Genomic DNA, 18087 nt, shown 5'->3' on the forward strand with positions numbered 1-18087 from the left:
AAAACAGTCAAGCATTGGCATGTAATCATATGTGTTTACCTTCCATTCGTATTCATATTTGCTCTATACTCTCTGTGTTGCAAGGGCCCTGGGCCTTCACATTAAAGGCATCGAGGAAAAGAGTCGCGCCAAGAAAGAGAATCTCTTCCAGCAGGATGAGTGTATCGTCCAAATCAACGACACACCACTCCAGGACAAGACCTTCACACAGTAAGTGTGCTAGGCTGTGTGTGTTTGTGTGTGCATGTCTGCAAACAAGTAGGTATAAATAATGAAACCCAGAAAACAGAAACGAGCGGCCTAGGGGTTTTCAAATTTAGTTAGCTTTCAACATTTGTTAAAATTTAAGATATAAATAAGAAGAACTCCAAAGCTTCGGTTGAGATCCAGTCACCTTGTGTTGGCTGAGGAGGCACAAACACTGCAGTTTGGAGTGGCAGCCTAATCCTCTGTTTTTCGGGCACTCCCTGTTACACTCATTAACACATCCATCCTGAAAGCTGCGCAGTATAACTGCTAGGGGTGTGGAAAATAATTGATTTTTAGATGCATCGCGATGCAGACTTAGACACTTATGAATCGATTCACAAATGTCAATTATCGATTATCTAGAGCTTAATTGATAAGGTAATGTTGGCGGAACGAAAAAAGACTAACTCGGAAATGCGGAAGTGCAGCTCCGGACCGACTATGTGATGCACACAACGGAGACATGTGGTTCTTCCTGTTCGGCACAGACAGACAGCTGTTGATTGAGTGACTGCTGCTACTAAACCTTACACATGATCAATAAAATCAATGCACAACTAACGTTAATGATTTTAACCCGCACACTGGTGCAGCATGGTAGCGCTTACCGAGCGTCCTCTCTTCCTTCTACAAAAGACAGCTACTTGATAGGCGCCAGTAGGTGACGGTGAAAGCAGCGGAGTAGAGGAAAAGATGAGCGCTACGTTTCAGTCTGGCAGTAAATGTACAGTGTAGGTCACAGCGTGTCTGTTTATGGTGGTATTATGCTTTTTGGCTTTTTCCCTCTCCTTTATTGAGTTATATATCTTTTTGTGTAATAGGTTTGTGAAAAAGCCCAAAGTCCAGCCCAAAGGGAGTTCCCATCTCCCACAGAAAACTGCTTTGAACTGCCTGAAAACAGCTCGTTTGTAGTCAAACCGCTTCCCTTTCATCCTTATGACGTCACAGGGAAGAAAGCTAAATGCGTCTTGTATAACGCTCGCCAAACGGCTAGTCCGACACACCTTCAAAAACACCGGTGGAAAAACACAGAGCTGCAGCACACACCTCCTCTCCCTTGCAAACACTAGCTACCCTCCAGGCAGTCAGTGGGTAAAGTTGTTAAGGTGATGTAGAGACAGAGCTCTGTTATAACTTTATGGATGAAAAATACTTTAGTTACAGATTAATAACTCACCACTCTGAAACTCCTGCTCCAGTCCATGTAGCCTACAGCTGAATCAAAGCTGTTTACCGTCTTTTGGCTGACCCGCCCTTCTCTGCTTCTGATTGGCTAGTAGTCCTAAACTAGGAACTGTGCATGTGCAACTCCCAACAAAGATCATTTAGAGACAAGATGTATCACTCCACAGCTAAAACGAAGCCTTCAACACAAGGTGAAAAGAAGAGCTGCAGCAATGTGCAGTATGGAGAAAAAAAAAATATGGTGTTGAAAATTACACCATGTAAACTTGTTCTGGCACAACCCCTAAATAGGATTTTGAACCTGAAAATGAGCATAATATCACCTCTTTAAAGTCTGTCTGTTGTTTTCCAACTGCTGGATAAGTTAAGGCATGTAGCGCTAACATTAGCAAACATCTCCTCTTCAGACTGCAGTCTGGAAGCTGAGCAGGACGCTTTTTGGCTGCTAGTTCAATTTCATTTGTTGTCATTCATCCACATATCGAGGACACAATGAACCCAATGCATGGTGCTCAATACAAGATTACAATAATCAACTTACAAGACAAGAAACAAACATGTAACTACACTAGACAAGACAAAAAAAGGAACAGATATATTAAGGTGGAGTGAACCTGCTTTGGCTGGAGCATTGTAAAGTGCGTAGTTCAACCCCCATCTGACTCTATACTAATAACAGCAACATCAGAAATAAAAATTGCAGCAGCAGAGGTCAGTAATAACACTGTAATAATGTAATAATGCTATTCAATGTTGGCTACATTTATATGAAGTAACAATAAATATCTGTATTTCATTACTACGTACTTGTTTGGATTGTTGTTAAATAGTTTTACTTTTTAAATGCTTTAAAAGCACCAAGTAGTCACACAGTGAGAAAAATACATCTTTATCCAATTTATTTTACAATCGCATCGTAGCACACATAATCGTAATGAGGTGCCTAGAAATTCCCACACTTGAGGTGATGCATCGAGATATCAAATCGAATCGTTGACCTGATGATCATAATCGAATTGTGACACCAGTGAAGATGCACACCCCTAATAACCGCAGTCTGGTTTGCTGGTGCCTCAGTCATGGTGATGAGGGAATGGCAAGCAGTGCTCTTCCATTTTGCTCACCAAGATTCATCATGCCAGCTTTTCTAACCCTTATGACACAGAATAAATTAATAATTATTGTTTTAATTAATTCATTTGTGCACTGTAAATACAACCTAAAATATCTTTTCAGCTTCTTTTTCGCTATACCTGCTCCAAATACTGGAGGATCCACTTCAAAACTATTAAATTGACTAACTCAATATCTCAATATTATATGCATGAAAGTTTAACTGGAGCATTCTGTCCCCTGACATTGATGGGGCACAATCAGCTCGATCATTTCACTAGAGAAGATTCACCACACTGTAGGTGTGAACTGCACTAACAAAGTGGAGAAGAAATTGTAGCTAGCGCATGATTATCTAGACAAAAGCGAAGTTTAATTTACTTAGTAGTATCCGCAGTTGACGGCAGCTAAAAATGAGAAGCCTGCTACCTGAATGTTTTGTACATTAATCTCGATCATTTGCTACCAAAAAATTACGAAATATGTTTGCCCAGGAGCTTAGCAATCATGGTGTTTTACCAACCTGGAATGGACACAAAGAACTATCTGTTGAAACTAAGCCTAGAAATGAGTTTCTGTGTTTCTTTACAATTTCTTTGGTTATGCGCATGTGTACTCCCACTCTCCCTGCCACCATTGTGGCAATACCTCACCTGTCACTCAGTTTGCCTCCTTTATGAGCCAAAATCAAATCCTTCTCCTTCTCTGCCATTACTATTTCACCACCACATCTACAGTGTGTATCTCTTTCTTTCTCTCTGTTCCTAATTTTTACAGCGCACACACCCTACAACCTCCTGTTCTTTCTCTATTTTCTCTCTCCTCTCTGTGGTGAAGAGGTCTGAATAGGTCCATTTAACTGCATCCCACTGTGTTGTCTGTGTTGTGTGAATGTTGGACTGATAGTAGTCAATTAAAGCTGCAATAGGGGCCTGCTGCAAGGTCTCCTCCATCTGATAGGGACCACAGTGTCCCAAACCAGCTGGAAGAGTCACTCTGTGCTCGATCCAAATTGAAATACAGCTCCATTAACAACGCGCAAGTCGCATTCACCCTCCTCATTCTCTGCTTTCCAACTGTCTCTGTTCTCCTTCTGTGTTCCGCTTGACATTCTTGGTCTATTATACTATTTTCTGCTTTTGTAGTGTTCCCACAAGCAAAAACAAAAATATTTCTAATTTCCTCAATTTTCCTTTCCTTTCCCTAGGTCACAGGAAGTATTCCGGCAGGCTATGGGCTCCTCTTCTGTGCGTCTGGAGGTCCTCCCCGCGGCCAGCAAGCCGCGCTACGAGAAAAGCCTGATAGGGCAACTTTTCTCTGCCGATGACAAAGTCTCCTCTTCAAAAGCAAGTCCGATCGTGGTCCGCACTAAAACCGACTCCCAACCAGAGCCCAAACAAGATATCAAACCGAACACCAAACTAGAAGTGAGGCGACCAGACGCACGTGCCAAGACCCCAGAGCCAGCTGTGGTAAATCCACTACCAGTGGAGCTCCAGTCTGGACATGGCTCCTTGGAGAGAGTCTCTCCTACACCTGCAGGCAGGGCAGTGAGCTCCTCCCCGACACCCAGGACCCACAGCCAGAGCCCCCTGGCCAGTAAGAGCCCTGATCTGCCTGGCCTGGCCAACCTTACCAGCAGGAAGGGTGGCAAGAGATTAAAAATTGACTTGAAGAAAGGTAACTGTGCCGCGTAATACCGGTTTAACTTTGTATTATATCAGTGATTTCTGATAATGGGTAAAAATGGAAGGGAGTACAGAAAGATGAGTTTACTTGCCATGGGTAGTACTACACGTTTTTAAAGGGAAGCCTGCAGTGCAAACTGTGGTTGTGGGCTTTGAAAGATTTGGGCGTTAACTTTTTTTCAAACTGTTTTATGGGAGGTGTAGGATTAAATGTTGGACAGAGGACGAAAAGGGAGGATTTCTGTGCTTCTGCTGCTTTGATGTTGATCATTCTTTTTTATTAATTTATAAAGTGCATTACTAAATTACTAAATACCTCTTTCTTATTAAGAATTAATATATAGCTGTTGTTTTTAACATTTTGTAATGACTCATTTTGTTTGTCTCCTGTGAATTGGATTAATGAGGCCTGAACATTCTTTTAGATTTTGCCCTTTTGAGTTTGAGTCTTAGATCACTTATATCACAACAATAATCTTTGTTTAGGAAATGTTACTTTTTTAACTTTAAATGTAAAATTTTGCTTCTCTCATTCCTTTCTTGTTCTCCTCTCCCTTGCTAAGGAACTGTTGTCAAGAAGCAAAATAATCCACACTTTATCTTTTTGTCTTTTTGAGGACACCCATGCTTATTTATAGTTTAGATCTTCCAGATTTGTTTTTCTGATGTAATGTAACAGGTGACTTTAAAGCTGTTGAGCAGCTGATTTGAAAGTTCTGGACATTATATTCCTCACCAGCACGTGGATTTTTTAATTTATTTATTCTTATTGATTTTTTTTTAATTCAGGCAAGGAAAGAGTCCTATATAAAGCTCTGGACTACTGAAAGCAATTTTCGTCCATATTGAAAGTAACTTTCCATTGTGAGGATATTTTTCATTTTTTATCTTGCGGGATAACCTTACATACCTAGACTGCATCAGTCTAGCTTCCCCGGTCGCCTTATCTCTTATCCCTCTAAAACACATCAGTGCTGGAGCGCTGATATGTTGATAGCACTGAAATAGGTTTGTGTGACTGAATAGGCTCTGTTCTAGCAACCTATAGTGTTATGGGGGCATTGAAAGGATAGCAGTAGTCGGGCTACATGCACACACGCCCCCACGCACACATACTCGCTGCAGGTACCCAGAGAAAAGCAAGAAGATACCGAGATGAAAGGATAGAAGAAATTGGGCTCCACACTCTCCAGCTCTAGCCCTAAGCCCTGTTCACGGCTGTTTTATTGTTAGTTTCTTTCTTTTCCCAACACCTTTTCATCCCTCCCATTTTCTTTTCCCTCCATCCTTCTTTTGTTTGATTTTCTTCCCTGTCTCCTTCTATTCTTTCAGTTGATGCAAGATTGCAGAGGATATTATGGGGTATCTAACACCCTCTCCCTTGGCAACAGGCTCTTTCTCTCTGTGATTGACAGGCGGTGAGGTTTAGGTGTGCTAATGTAGGGCAGTCAGAGGCTTAGCTTGGAGACCAGATAGCATCACTCACCGCCTTTAGTATGCCACGCCGGCTTTGCTCTCTTTTCACTCACACACACACACACACACACACACAGAGCATGGCACATTTCACTCATGGCTTGGGGCTTGTGAGGCCGTGAAAAAGGAGAGGGTGGAGGTTCCGGGGGTTGATGGCTCATGCTTATGTGTGTGTGGCCTCCAAAACACACACTTGTAAATATATACACACAGATAAACGTAGGCTCACACCCACAAGGAAAATCTTTGTGGAAATCACATTGCATCCCCAGGGAGGGAAGCTAGAGAAGGGAATAATCAGGTTCTTCTCTTCCCTCTCTCGTCCCTCTGCCCCCACCTTCCTTCCATCTTCTCCGTCTACCTCCCTTCATCAGCCACCGTTCGGCCTGCTCACACGTGAAATTAAAGGCAGAGTCTGTCTAATCCGGCTAGTAGAGAAACCTTCTCCCGGTGGCTCAGAGGTCGAGCCAGGCCGCAAACCCCCAAAGGAAAACAGGCACTTAAACAGAAGTTAATGTGGAGGAGATACTGAAACCGCAGACCGGAAGACAGGAGAGGAGGAGAGGGGGAAAACTCTGTGGCGAGTGGAGAAGGAGAAAGAAAGGAGAAAAGTGACAGAATAGGGAGACGAGAAGGAAAATTAAATTAAAACAAAATTAGAAAGTCATAAAATGAATAAATTCAAGTCTTGTCTGCAGGGGGATTGATGTCCCTAATGCACAACGTGACGAAGGCTGCTTTGTTCCCGCAGGTGCAGAGGGTCTGGGCTTCACTGTGGTAACCCGGGACTCCTCTGTGCATGGGCCGGGGCCAATCCTGGTGAAGAGCATTCTGCAGCGCGGCGCAGCAGTCCAAGATGGCCGCCTGCAGCCTGGAGACCGCATCCTAGAGGTAAGGCAGACCTCAGCCTGTCAATCTCCCACAGAGTAGAAAACCAACAGTCACAGGAATGGCCTCTGTTTGCAATAACAGGAGCAATATCATCATTACTAACAGGACATTGAGCTCTGTGCACCCCTGCTGGTTGAACTCAGCCTTGTACATGAGTACAGAGTGAGCTAATCAGAAATGACCTTTCTATTTTGTTTTGAACTGCATAGTCAATGTCAAACACCAGCTTAAAAAAATCACAGCAGTGGCTACTCTGGATAATCCACAAACCTCACTGTGAACAGAGTTTTTGTCTTCTTTCTACCAAAGAAATAGTCCCTCTGAAAGTTGTGGTGGAGGCGGAAATGTTAAAGAATATATCAAAAAACAAAGACCAGTAAAACCATGGATATGTGCGAAAATATGTTGTCTTCATGTTCATTTTTCACAAGTGAAATGACCCTTAAAACACAGAAATGTCCATGTCTGGTCTACAAGTGTAGTTGGATACGTGTTAGTGGAGCACTGCCAGTGGATTATACACTTCACTTTAATCTACTCCACTGTGTGTGTGTGTGTGTGTGTGTGTGTGTGTGTGTGTTTGTTTGTGTGTGTTTTCTCCTTTGTTGTGCATGTGTGTAGGTGAATGGAGTAGACATGACAGGCCGTAGCCAGGAGGAACTCGTGGCCATGCTGCGCAGCACCAAGCAGGGAGAGAGTGTGTGTTTGGTGGTGGCGCGGCAGGAGGACATCTTCTTGCCTCGGGAACTGGTAAGAGAGTGTGAAGACACAAAAACACAGCGTCCATGTCCTCACACAGCCTGCTGAAACTCGGCACAGTGTCCCGTCATTTCTGCCTCTCTTGTTCATCATTTGTCTGCCCTGGAGGTCTCCGCTTTGTCGTTTTCCCGTCCTTTTTTAACATTTCCTTCACATTGTGTCATTTTTTCCTTTTCCTCTCTCAAAAGGGCAAACCTCTTTATGTTGATGCCCTTTTGCCGACAAACACCACACATGGACACACACACAGACAAACCCGATGCACACTCCAGCCTTTCCTGTCCCACTGTGGTCTGTTGACACAGCAATGCCAGAGGAAGTCACACACACAAGTCACAGCGGCCCCCCCAGGAAACACGCGAGCATGTCCACACGTGTCGACATGCCGCGGATGTTAAGGGACCCGCTTACCTGCAGCGACTGACGGGGTTTGACTGTGCCTCACGAGGGGACATTTTATCAAGCCACGCTTTTAAACATATACACACACTGCCAGGTAGCCCCATTAAAGTCCCCCGCTCTCTGTAAATGATGTATTCGCCCGTACGCTTCTTTTCTCTCCCCTCTGTCCTCTGTGGTTATTCTGATTATTCCCTCTCTGTTACTTCAAAGAGCTCTGAGAAAGACACGCAGGGCTTTGTAGTGACTGATGCATATTCACACCTAGAGTGGCTGCGCGCACACTCTTGCACACAAACTCTTAAACACGTAGTCCTTGATAAAAACTCGAACATGAGTACTCATTCTCACACGCACACATGCACAGACGAACACATCTCACAATCTTTAAACAGCCAAGTTACTGCTTCCGAAAATAGTTTGCCCTCATTAATGGCCCAGCAGTCTTGGCATAACAAGTGCACTTTGAAGAGCCTCTACAGTCTTCATCTAACGCTTGCTTGTATTTGTGCATTAGAGACTTAAAGATGGGGGGGAGGGGAGGTGTTATAGTGGAAAGGCTAGAGAGCCTTCATTCCTGTCTCTGTTGAGGCTGTTGAAGTTGTTGGTGCCCCGTGAGATCCTGCCCTTATCTCCAGCACAGTCCTCCACCTCAAAGACTGTTTTGATGTCCCCTGAGTGCACAAACACACAGAGTTCCCTCACATATTTACAGAACACCACACACAGGCACTCTAGAGGTTAGGCGTCATTGAATTTAAATGTGCAGACCCTCAGAAAGTGAAGGATTACATAAATACGCAGATGTGGAAACTGCCACCGAGAACATCATTAAAAGTAGCCAAATGGGCAAATGCAAACACACACAAAGCAAACCTGACATAAGAAAAAAATGCAGCTACACGACTGCTTCTACGGTAAACACGTCCCCACCTTTCCAAAATCTACACGCTAATGCAAAATACACGCCAGCGAAGAATGTTTTCCTCCCTTTTCTCTTTCTCCTCCCTTGCCTGTTTTAATTGCTAGACTCTTTCTTCCACCGCTCTCAAGTAGTAAATTGTAGTGGAAATTTATGTATAGCACTAGCAAGGACCGTCTCGCAACGATTTGGTCGCACAAAAGATGAAATGATGATGGAGACGCATTAAGTCAACGTGGCCATCTGCCTCTGCCATCGTATGAAATTGTTTGTGTGTAGGTGTCTGTCTGCATGCCTGTGTGGGTGCTCATGAATATTTATAAATGTTTGAGGGGCTGTAATATCTTGTAGAAACTGGCTTTATGTATCCACAGAACTATGGTCATATTTGTTTAAGATAACTATCTGATGGAGATCAGCAGTTCATTATCAGTTTTAGCTTCAGTAGCTGTTGAGATTAGTTGGCTTTTTCCTTGACTAAGCCTTATGTTGCTTCTTCAAATGGTGAATCTACAATATCAACTTAATTCCTATATCAAGGTTTAATTTGGTCTTCGATGGGAACATTTTGTCCAGCGGCAGATACAGTGCCTTGCGAAAGTATTCGGCCCCCTTGAACTTTTCAACCTTTTGCCACATTGCAGGCTTCAAACATAAAGATATAAAACTGTAATTTTTTGTGAAGAACCAACAACAAGTGGGACACAATCATGAAGTGGAACGAAATTTACAAACTTTTTTAACAAATAAAAAACTGAAAAATTGGGCGTGCAAAATTATTCAGCCCCCTTAAGTTAATACTTTGTAGCGCCACCTTTTGCTGCGATTACAGCTGTAAGTCGCTTGGGGTACGTCTGTATCAGTTTTGCACATCGAGAGACTGAAATTCTTGCCCATTCCTCCTTGCAAAACAGCTCAGCTCAGTGAGGTTGGATGGAGAGCGTTTGTGAACAGCAGTTTTCAGTTCTTTCCACAGATTCTCGATTGGATTCAGGTCTGGACTTTGACTTGGCCATTCTAACACCTGGATATGTTTATTTGTGAACCATTCCAGTGTAGATTTTGCTTTATGTTTGGGATCATTGTCTTGTTGGAAGACAAATCTCCGTCCCAGTCTCAGGTCTTTTGCAGACTCCATCAGGTTTTCTTCCAGAATGGTCCTGTATTTGGCTCCATCCATCTTCCCATCAATTTTAACCATCTTCCCTGTCCCTGCTGAAGAAAAGCAGGCCCAAACCATGATGCTGCCACCACCATGTTTGACAGTGGGGATGGTGTGTTCAGGGTGATGAGCTGTGTTGCCTTTACGCCAAACATAACGTTTTGCATTGTTGCCAAAAAGTTTGATTTTGGTTTCATCTGACCAGACACCTTCTTCCACATGTTTGGTGTGTCTCCCAGGTGGCTTGTGGCAAACTTTAAACAAGACTTTTTATGGATATCTTTAAGAAATGGCTTTCTTCTTTCCACTCTTCCATTAAGGCCAGATTTGTGCAGTATACGACTGATTGTTGTCCTATGGACAGAGTCTCCCACCTCAGCTGTAGATCTCTGCAGTTCATCCAGAGTGATCATGGGCCTCTTGGCTGCATCTCTGATCAGTCTTCTCCTTGTATGAGCTGAAAGTTTAGAGGGACGGCCGGGTCTTCGTAGATTTGCAGTGGTCTGATACTCCTTCCATTTCAATATTATCGCTTGCACAGTGCTCCTTGGGATGTTTAAAGCTTGGGAAATCTTTTTGTATCCAAATCCGGCTTTAAACTTCTCCACAACAGTATCTCGGACCTGCCTGGTGTGTTCCTTGTTCTTTGTGATGCTCTCTGTGCTTTAAACGGACCTCTGAGACTATCACAGAGCAGGTGCATTTATACGGAGACTTGATTTCACACAGGTGGATTCTATTTATCATCATTAGTCATTTAGGTCAACATTGGATCATTCAGAGATCCTCACTGAACTTCTGGAGAGAGTTTGCTGCACTGAAAGTCAATTTTTCAGTTTTTTATTTGTTAAAAAGGTTTGAAATATCCAATAAATTTCGTTCCACTTCATGATTGTGTCCCACTTGTTGTTGGTTCTTCACAAAAAATGACAGTTTTATATCTTTATGTTTGAAGCCTGCAATGTGGCAAAAGAATTGAAAAGTTCAAGGGGGCCGAATACTTTCGCAAGGCACTGTATCTGGGACCATTTATGACACTATGACAATTTGGTGATATGATCAAATAGGGGTTGTTTACCTGTTGGAATTCACTTTACTCCTGACTGTGCAGGTGGGACAGTATTAAAGACACCCAGTTTCTGCGCTATAGTTTAATCATGAAAAAGCTGTTAACGCAGCTTTTTTTGGTCATGATATTTATATCCATGTGGTGTCAGTGTCACAGCAGTATAGGGGGATGAAAAGAAAGATCATCACTCACAGCTGTGCGTCCTTGTATCCAAAATAATTAAATCCAACGTCTGACTAAACCTGAAACATGCACAAAAATAAATAACTCCAAGGAAGTCGGCTTTCACAGCTGAACAGTAGATTGTAAAATTCAGACACATGTGCACTGTAAGGAAAAAGTTTGTGCTCTAACTATTGACGCTGCTCTCTCACTGCTAGTCCAACAAAAAAATTCAGTATCTTATATCACTACTACGCTCAAAAATATGGTAGTGGAGAAATCTCACTGTAATGTACACAGGGCTTTTACAGTGACCCATATCCATTCTTAGCTGTTTCTCCTACTAACCTGGTTTCCTGTGTTCATGCAGTGTTCAACAGCTTTGAGCACTCCTGTCCCTAAAAGAACTTAGAATATACAACTCTAACCCACAATTAACTGTACATATTGTACTGTGTAGTGTACTTTACATGCAGGAAACTCCAACTGATAGTTTGATTCACTGATTGTATAGCAAGACTGAGAGTCTACAAGGCTGTACTGAGGCATAGCAGTGCTTTGAGCTAAATACTTATGGCAGCATGGCTACATGCTCACTATTACAATGCTAACATTTCAACGTTTAGCAGACTTAATGTTTACCATGCTCACCATAGTTTAGTGTGTTAGCATGCTAGCATTTGCTAATTAACACTAATTACATAGTACAGCTCGGGCTGATGGGACTGTATTAAGATTTGCAGGTGTTTGGTCATAAACCGTTAGTATGCAAGTACAAGACAAGTGAAAGTTTGACCTGATGATGAAGGTGATTCTGGAAAGTCAGAGGATCCACTAAGTTTTTAATTACAATTCATCCTGATGGGGACATGAATGTGTGGACCAAATTTTAATCCATCCAAAAATAGCCTGGATATTTCAGCCTGGACTAAAGTGGTGGAACGACCAGCCAACATTACCATCCCTAGAGCTCTGTAGCTAGTGTGGCTAAAAATAAGCGAAGGAGGAGGGAATCCACAACGACTGAGGCTACATGTGCTGCGCTGATATCCGTAGAAATACTTGACTGAGTGACACTGGGAGGTTAAAGGTGCGATCACGGGATTCAATTATTTGCCAAAGGACACTTCAGCAGAGCAGACACATGCTGACATGGCAGTTTGAACACACGTTGCCCAATTAAAAGGCTAGTTTCTGTTCTCACTGCACCATCCTGGTGCCAACCTACAAGATTTATATTATCTGCTCCAGTATTCATATAATTTTTTTTTTTTATCTCCCTTTTACAAGTAAAGTAGACATTTAGGGGAACTAGCTGCACTGCTGATTGATTAGTTTCAATAGAGAAGGTATTGATGTTTCAGCTGAAGCGTGTGGTTCTGTGAAAGCACTCGGCAGTGCTGGGAGGCACACTGGTCTCTTTCAGTCAAAAGACTTAACAATAAAGCCTGTGAATTAGCCGCATTATTAGGACACAAAAGGACGGCGATTTTCTACCCCATCTCCTGTACTCTCACGCACTCTCTAAGTAATTAAAAAGTGATAACTTCTAATCACAGTTTCATTCAAGTCAGCATTTCTGCTTCTCTGACGCTCGGTGCTCTCATCATTTCACGAGGCCTCGTTTTGTTTCAGGGAGGAGATTAGAGAGATGCTTTGCGATGTGGAGAGTTTATTTTTGTGGGGGGGTGGGTTGGTGGGTTTGGCGGGAGCGTGATATGTGTGTTTGTGTTACTGAAAGTGTGTATTTGCAGCAGTGCAGAATTATGAGTTTGCCAAGGACAGGATGAAGGGGTCACTCTGCACATGGTTGACCCTCAGTTGCCAGCAAGCCTAGGCCAATTCAAAGGAAAACAGGGTCATTAGGCAGAAAGGGGTCAGCCTGAAGGGCAACTTTGCTATGTTGTCAGCTAGTCCTCTCTGTCTTCTCTGTCTGTCTTAGAGCTGAAGCTCTTCTTTCACTTATTTCCATTTTATTATCCTCCCTCTGCCTCCAACACACCCGTATTATCCCTCAATCAATCATTTTATTTTCTTTTCTCTTCCTTGTGAGGTAAAGGTGTAAAGCGGCAAAGAAGCAGACATTAAGGCGATTAATTGGCAGCTCCAACGTCGTCTCCGAGCGCGGCGAGATCTCATCTTAATTGAATGTCGCTCTCACCGCTAATCCCACCGCTTTGAAACCCCCCATTTAGAAATCCAGAGTGACAAAAGGCTCTGTGTGTAAGCGCTGTGTATCACCCCCACCTCACCACCCACCCTGGGGTAAGAAAAAGCTCCTTTTTGTCTCCCCATTTGGGTGTTGATGGGGTGGTCTTTTCTTGCTAAAAGCTTGTTAAAGAGCCATAGCTGAGGGCTAACAGCGGAGGGAGGAGGGGTCGCAGAGCGGAGGCAAGGGGTCTTAACCACCCTGGGGACACAATCTGCCCCCAAGGAAAGGGCATTAAAGGGGATATTGGAGTTTGGGAGTGTGTGTGCCTGTGTTTGGACCACCACTGAGATTCAGTTGGTTCTGTAAATAGATTTAAATTGGTAGTGAAATACAATAAATAAACATGTTCAGTTTGTGTGACTTAACATTCTCATAACTTTCCAATATCTAGGTTTCCTTCCAGAGCCTTCAGAGCCTGCTGCGCTCTGATCTGGCCACCGTCACCTTGTGTGTTACTGCAGCTAGATCACAGAGGTATTTAAAACCTCCCAGGTTGCCATCTGAGTCTTCTCAAGTGTCTCTCGAGCAGGAAGTGGCGGATTGTCTTTGTAATTCTTTCTGGTTTCGAGTAACAGCCCTCTGAAATGCCTTGTTGATAAAAATAAGCCCTGACTGAAAGTCTTGTATTATACTGAAATAGAAAATAGATTCCATGACTTTTGAAGGCAGCGCTTTGCTTGATTTGTCTTGCTGTCATCATATCAAGGAACTAAATATTAGTAGGGACCTGAACCAGCACCTCAACCCATAGGCCACCAGAGTGCCCCATAGGTGTTGTATGCATTCAGTCACGTATAGTTTATGTACAGAATAATTGCACTGTTCAAAATGTAATGTTTATTCATTTTTATTGTCATTATTAGAGACTGTTTTCACCAGAGAAATGACCGCATTTGTTGTTGGTTCACACGCCTAAAATGATCTGTATTGATGTTTACCTGACAAGCGATCTTTATTGGCCATTTAAATTATGACTTCTGTGTCTCCAGAGCAGAGGGGAAAAAGTAGCATGAAGTTGTTGAAGCCACTGTAAAACCACTTACGGAGGTGGTTAAGGGACAGCTTTGACACCAGAGACCTCTGTCCAGTCAAGGTTTCTTTTACACATGGTCTCGATATTGCTCTAATCTTAACCAAGTAGTTTTTTTAAGCTTGACGATGAAGGTTTCCTTTAAACCTGACCAAACCTTAATCATAGTTTTGGAAATTAGTCATTTGAAGCATTTTGGTGGAAGCATTTTGTAAGGTACTGACAAATTATATCGCATTGTATCTAGTATCTGTCTGCCTCTAATTAATAGGCACTTAGCTGTCATCTGTTTTAAAATCCAAAGTGAACTTAACACAGTGTGTTGGATCTGTATTTTACAGTAGCTCAGGATTTTCTTTACTCTAATGCAGAAGACATTCCAGGTTTGGTTCCTTTACCTTTACTGGGCTGAGAGCTCTGACTCACACTTTGGAACAGAGTGTCCCTCCTGGCTGTAAGGCTTTAACAGGCTGCTGTTTTAATTAAGCACCTAGACGAAGCAGCGCAGAGCAGTGCTGACAAAGGGAGACAGAATTTTGGGGGGCTGGAGGATCATAGCGAGGTTCAGAGTGAGCTCCTGCGGTTATGAATTCTGCAAAATGATACTAGGGGACATGTTTGACTCGCACATCCTCCAGCATTGTGCCATGATGAGAGAGGAAATGTGAACATGGATTCCTGATTCAGTGGCATGCGAGCTGCCTGATGTAAGGCCTTCGCAATCCTGGTATGGGTACTCAGATCTTTAAAGCTGTGACACGTGGTGTGGCGGCTGTAATGTATATGCATATTCTGACAAAATTCACTTGACGTTTTTCTTACTTTGAGTGACTGAATTTGAAATAACCTCTGAACTGCCTTTAGTCTCAACCAGAGCAAGAAGATCAGAAAAAAGACATGCATACATACGCACCCTCTTAACCTTCCATCCTTCCTCTTTAAAGAAAATAAGACTTGAAGTGAAGTGGTGTTGAGGCGGGCCCCCCCTCCTCCGTAGGCCCTCTTTTCCCTGGGTGACTGAACCTGGCATGTTTTTCCTGCTCTCCATTTTGCCATCCTCTAATGACAGACATTTTCCTTTTCTCTTCTGTTGCCTTTTGTCTCCCTCCTGTTCTCTGCCCCCCCCATCTTATTTTCGGAGTAATGCCGCAGCCACCATGGTCATTTTCTTCACATTAAATAGCAGTGGGCGAGCAGGTGAAAGATGTAGAGAGAGAGACCTGTAGAAAGTAGAAATGGAACGGGAGTCTGGGGAGGAGGAGGAGGAGGAGAAATTGAGAAAGAGGAAGAGGAGAGGCAGCGAAGGGAGAGATGTACAGTAAGATTGAGCGATTAGGATGAAATGTAAAGAGGGAGGAGGGAGGAGAGGGGTGTGTACGAGAGGAGCGGGTATACCTTAGGGATGGGTGATTTACTTTTAAATGCTCCTCTGCGCCTCCATCCTCTTCTTTCCTCCCCCTTCCTCCCCCACAGTGCTCCAGGAGGAGGTATGAAAAGGTTATTATGTTTCCTTTAGAAATGTCTCGCTCTCCGTCTGCGCCTTTCATCTCCAAATGGAATAACCTCTCTACAGTAGCTTTCGTCTTTTTCTCAATACACCTTCATCTCTCTTTCCAGTACACAACACCTGCTCCTCTCTTCCTTTTTTTGGCTTTCTCTTACTCTTTCTTTTTTCTTCCCCTCAGCCTTCTTCCATCTGACTCTTTAATCCGATTCTCTTCTCCTTTTGTCCCCTGTTTTTTTTTGGTGTTGAGTATAATCAGAGCGGTGCATGTGGAGCATGCATTATCAGTCAGTGCATTAGATATGGTGCTGCTACCTCAATCGTCAGTGATCATACACAGTACGCAGTTATTATGTAAAGTAGGTATTAGGCGTGTGCACGAACAGGCTTTTCCTGTCTAAAATGGTAGCGTTTTACACAACATTTCAGGAAAAGCCTGAACTTAGAAGAAAGTAAAAGTCTTAAATACTCGTTTAAATGTGGTCTACCTTCATCTATCCCTCCTCCCTTCTTTTTCAGAAAGGTGAGGAGGTTGGCAGTCTGGTGATGGAGGACGGCATGGAGCAGCTCATGTACGAGATCCCCCTCAATGAATCGGGTTCGGCCGGCCTCGGGGTCAGCCTGAAGGGCAACAAGTCCAGAGAGACTGGAGAGGACCTGGGCATCTTCATCAAGTCCATCATCCATGGAGGGGCTGCTTACAAGGTAGAGGATCCTCAGCTGTTCCTGTACTCTGCAAAGGGAACATTAGCAGCAATTTTTTAAAAAACAACTAAACAATTTCAGTAAAAATATCAACATCCCCACCCCACAAGAGCACTACACTGATTGAGCATTGCACAAAACAAGATTGAAATGGAAAAGAAATAAATACATTTCAGTGTTCATTGCCTTTTATATTTGTTCTACTATTCCAAGCATTAATCAGTTTCCTTTTACTTCCTTACAATTCAGTTAATTCAGTTCAAAGAATCTCATTCATCCCCAGCAGGGCAATTGAAAAATATTTGTAGTAGCGTACATGAGGATGATATCAGTAGAGTGCGTAGTAACACATCAATATGAAAATCTCTTAGCAGACTTTGCAGAGCCTGCTAAACCATAGCAGTAGTGTTTACTACACATAACATAACACTGTACCCATCAAGTCAAGTATTAAAGTCTAGGACCTCAATTGGGAACACGAGCAAGAAACAAAATCGGATGACCATACAGGTTTTAAATTATTCTGAAGAGAAAATGAAAGTGAAGGGGTTAATCATTACTTAAACTGTCCACTGTAAACATCCATCACATTTTATAGACCAACTCCCTGCTCACTTTCAGTTTTACCTCCAAGTAAAGGAGTTTAGATAATCTAGGTAAACAGCTGGCTTATCAACAACCTGATTGCCTTGACTTCTGGTGGACGGCAAACATCTGAACTATACGTGGTATGGTCCTTTAAGGCGAAAATACCACAGCAGTGACTTCTTGACACCAAAGAAGAAATGGTGTCCTTAAACTCCTTAAAAAATGCATCAAACACAAGAAATGAGAAGCATTGCAGGAGCATTTAGAGATCCGCACTGCTTTCTTTATACAGATTTGTGTGAGTCTCTTCTTACTTAACTTATCAGGGGCTCTTTGAATTGTTATTTTATCCTTAGCCGCCTCTCCAACAAAGATCTGTTTTTCTTGTAGGAAGCTTAGCAGCAGTGTTTCTTTTTTCTACTTTTTAGATTTTTTTCACATGGTTGTATTTGTCCACACTCCTTTCCGCTTGTCTGATGTCTTTCTCTGTTGTTTCCTCTCATCTCCTCTTCCTTTGTGCCTCTCCATCTCATTTCCTGTCTTTCTCCGAGGCCACATCCCCTCCCTCTGCTCGCCTTCCCTCAACCTTTTGACTCCCGTTGACCCCGAGTGGCCTCGTCACATCAGCGCTGTGGCCGCCTTATCTATATCACTCAGCGCTCACTTTAAGTTGTGACTGCGTCAGGAAAATGAAAACACCCCGTTTCAGCGCTTTGGAGATTCTTCCACTTGGCCCTGGTCACATGTCACATCTCCTCGTGCTCCTTGTTGCTGCTCCCAGATCTGCACTGCAGAACGAGGAGGCACAGAGATGAGTGTGGCGTTGTAGATAAACGGCTGGTTTGGGATCAGGGCGACCAGACAGCAGCTCCCCAAAGTGCCTTCAGAAGTAGTTTTCCGACAGCTGCTGATGCGGATAGTGCTCCGACGGAATGGCCTAGTAAGATCTCCGGCTGGCTGCGAAACAGGTTTC

The 18087-nt window shown here is 43.2% G+C and overlaps 1 protein-coding gene across 5 annotated transcripts in view; it reads left to right on the forward strand.

Annotated features, from left to right (window-relative positions):
• The window catches only part of pard3ba (par-3 family cell polarity regulator beta a), a 161166-nt gene that overhangs the window by 55893 nt on the left and 87186 nt on the right, over nucleotides 1-18087 (forward strand). For all 5 annotated transcript variants that reach the window (XM_038718904.1, XM_038718914.1, XM_038718922.1 and 2 more), the window contains 5 exons: nucleotides 85-210; nucleotides 3755-4227; nucleotides 6463-6602; nucleotides 7224-7352; nucleotides 16341-16526. In XM_038718904.1, coding sequence (XP_038574832.1) covers nucleotides 85-210; nucleotides 3755-4227; nucleotides 6463-6602; nucleotides 7224-7352; nucleotides 16341-16526 — 1054 coding nt within the window. The remainder of the gene's footprint in view (nucleotides 1-84; nucleotides 211-3754; nucleotides 4228-6462; nucleotides 6603-7223; nucleotides 7353-16340; nucleotides 16527-18087) is intronic.

The sequence above is a fragment of the Micropterus salmoides genome, unplaced genomic scaffold, assembly GCF_014851395.1.
Source record: "Micropterus salmoides isolate LMB-PRFRI ecotype aquatic unplaced genomic scaffold, ASM1485139v1 Ms_hic_scaffold_1, whole genome shotgun sequence".
Taxonomy (NCBI): Eukaryota; Metazoa; Chordata; class Actinopteri; order Centrarchiformes; family Centrarchidae; genus Micropterus; species Micropterus salmoides.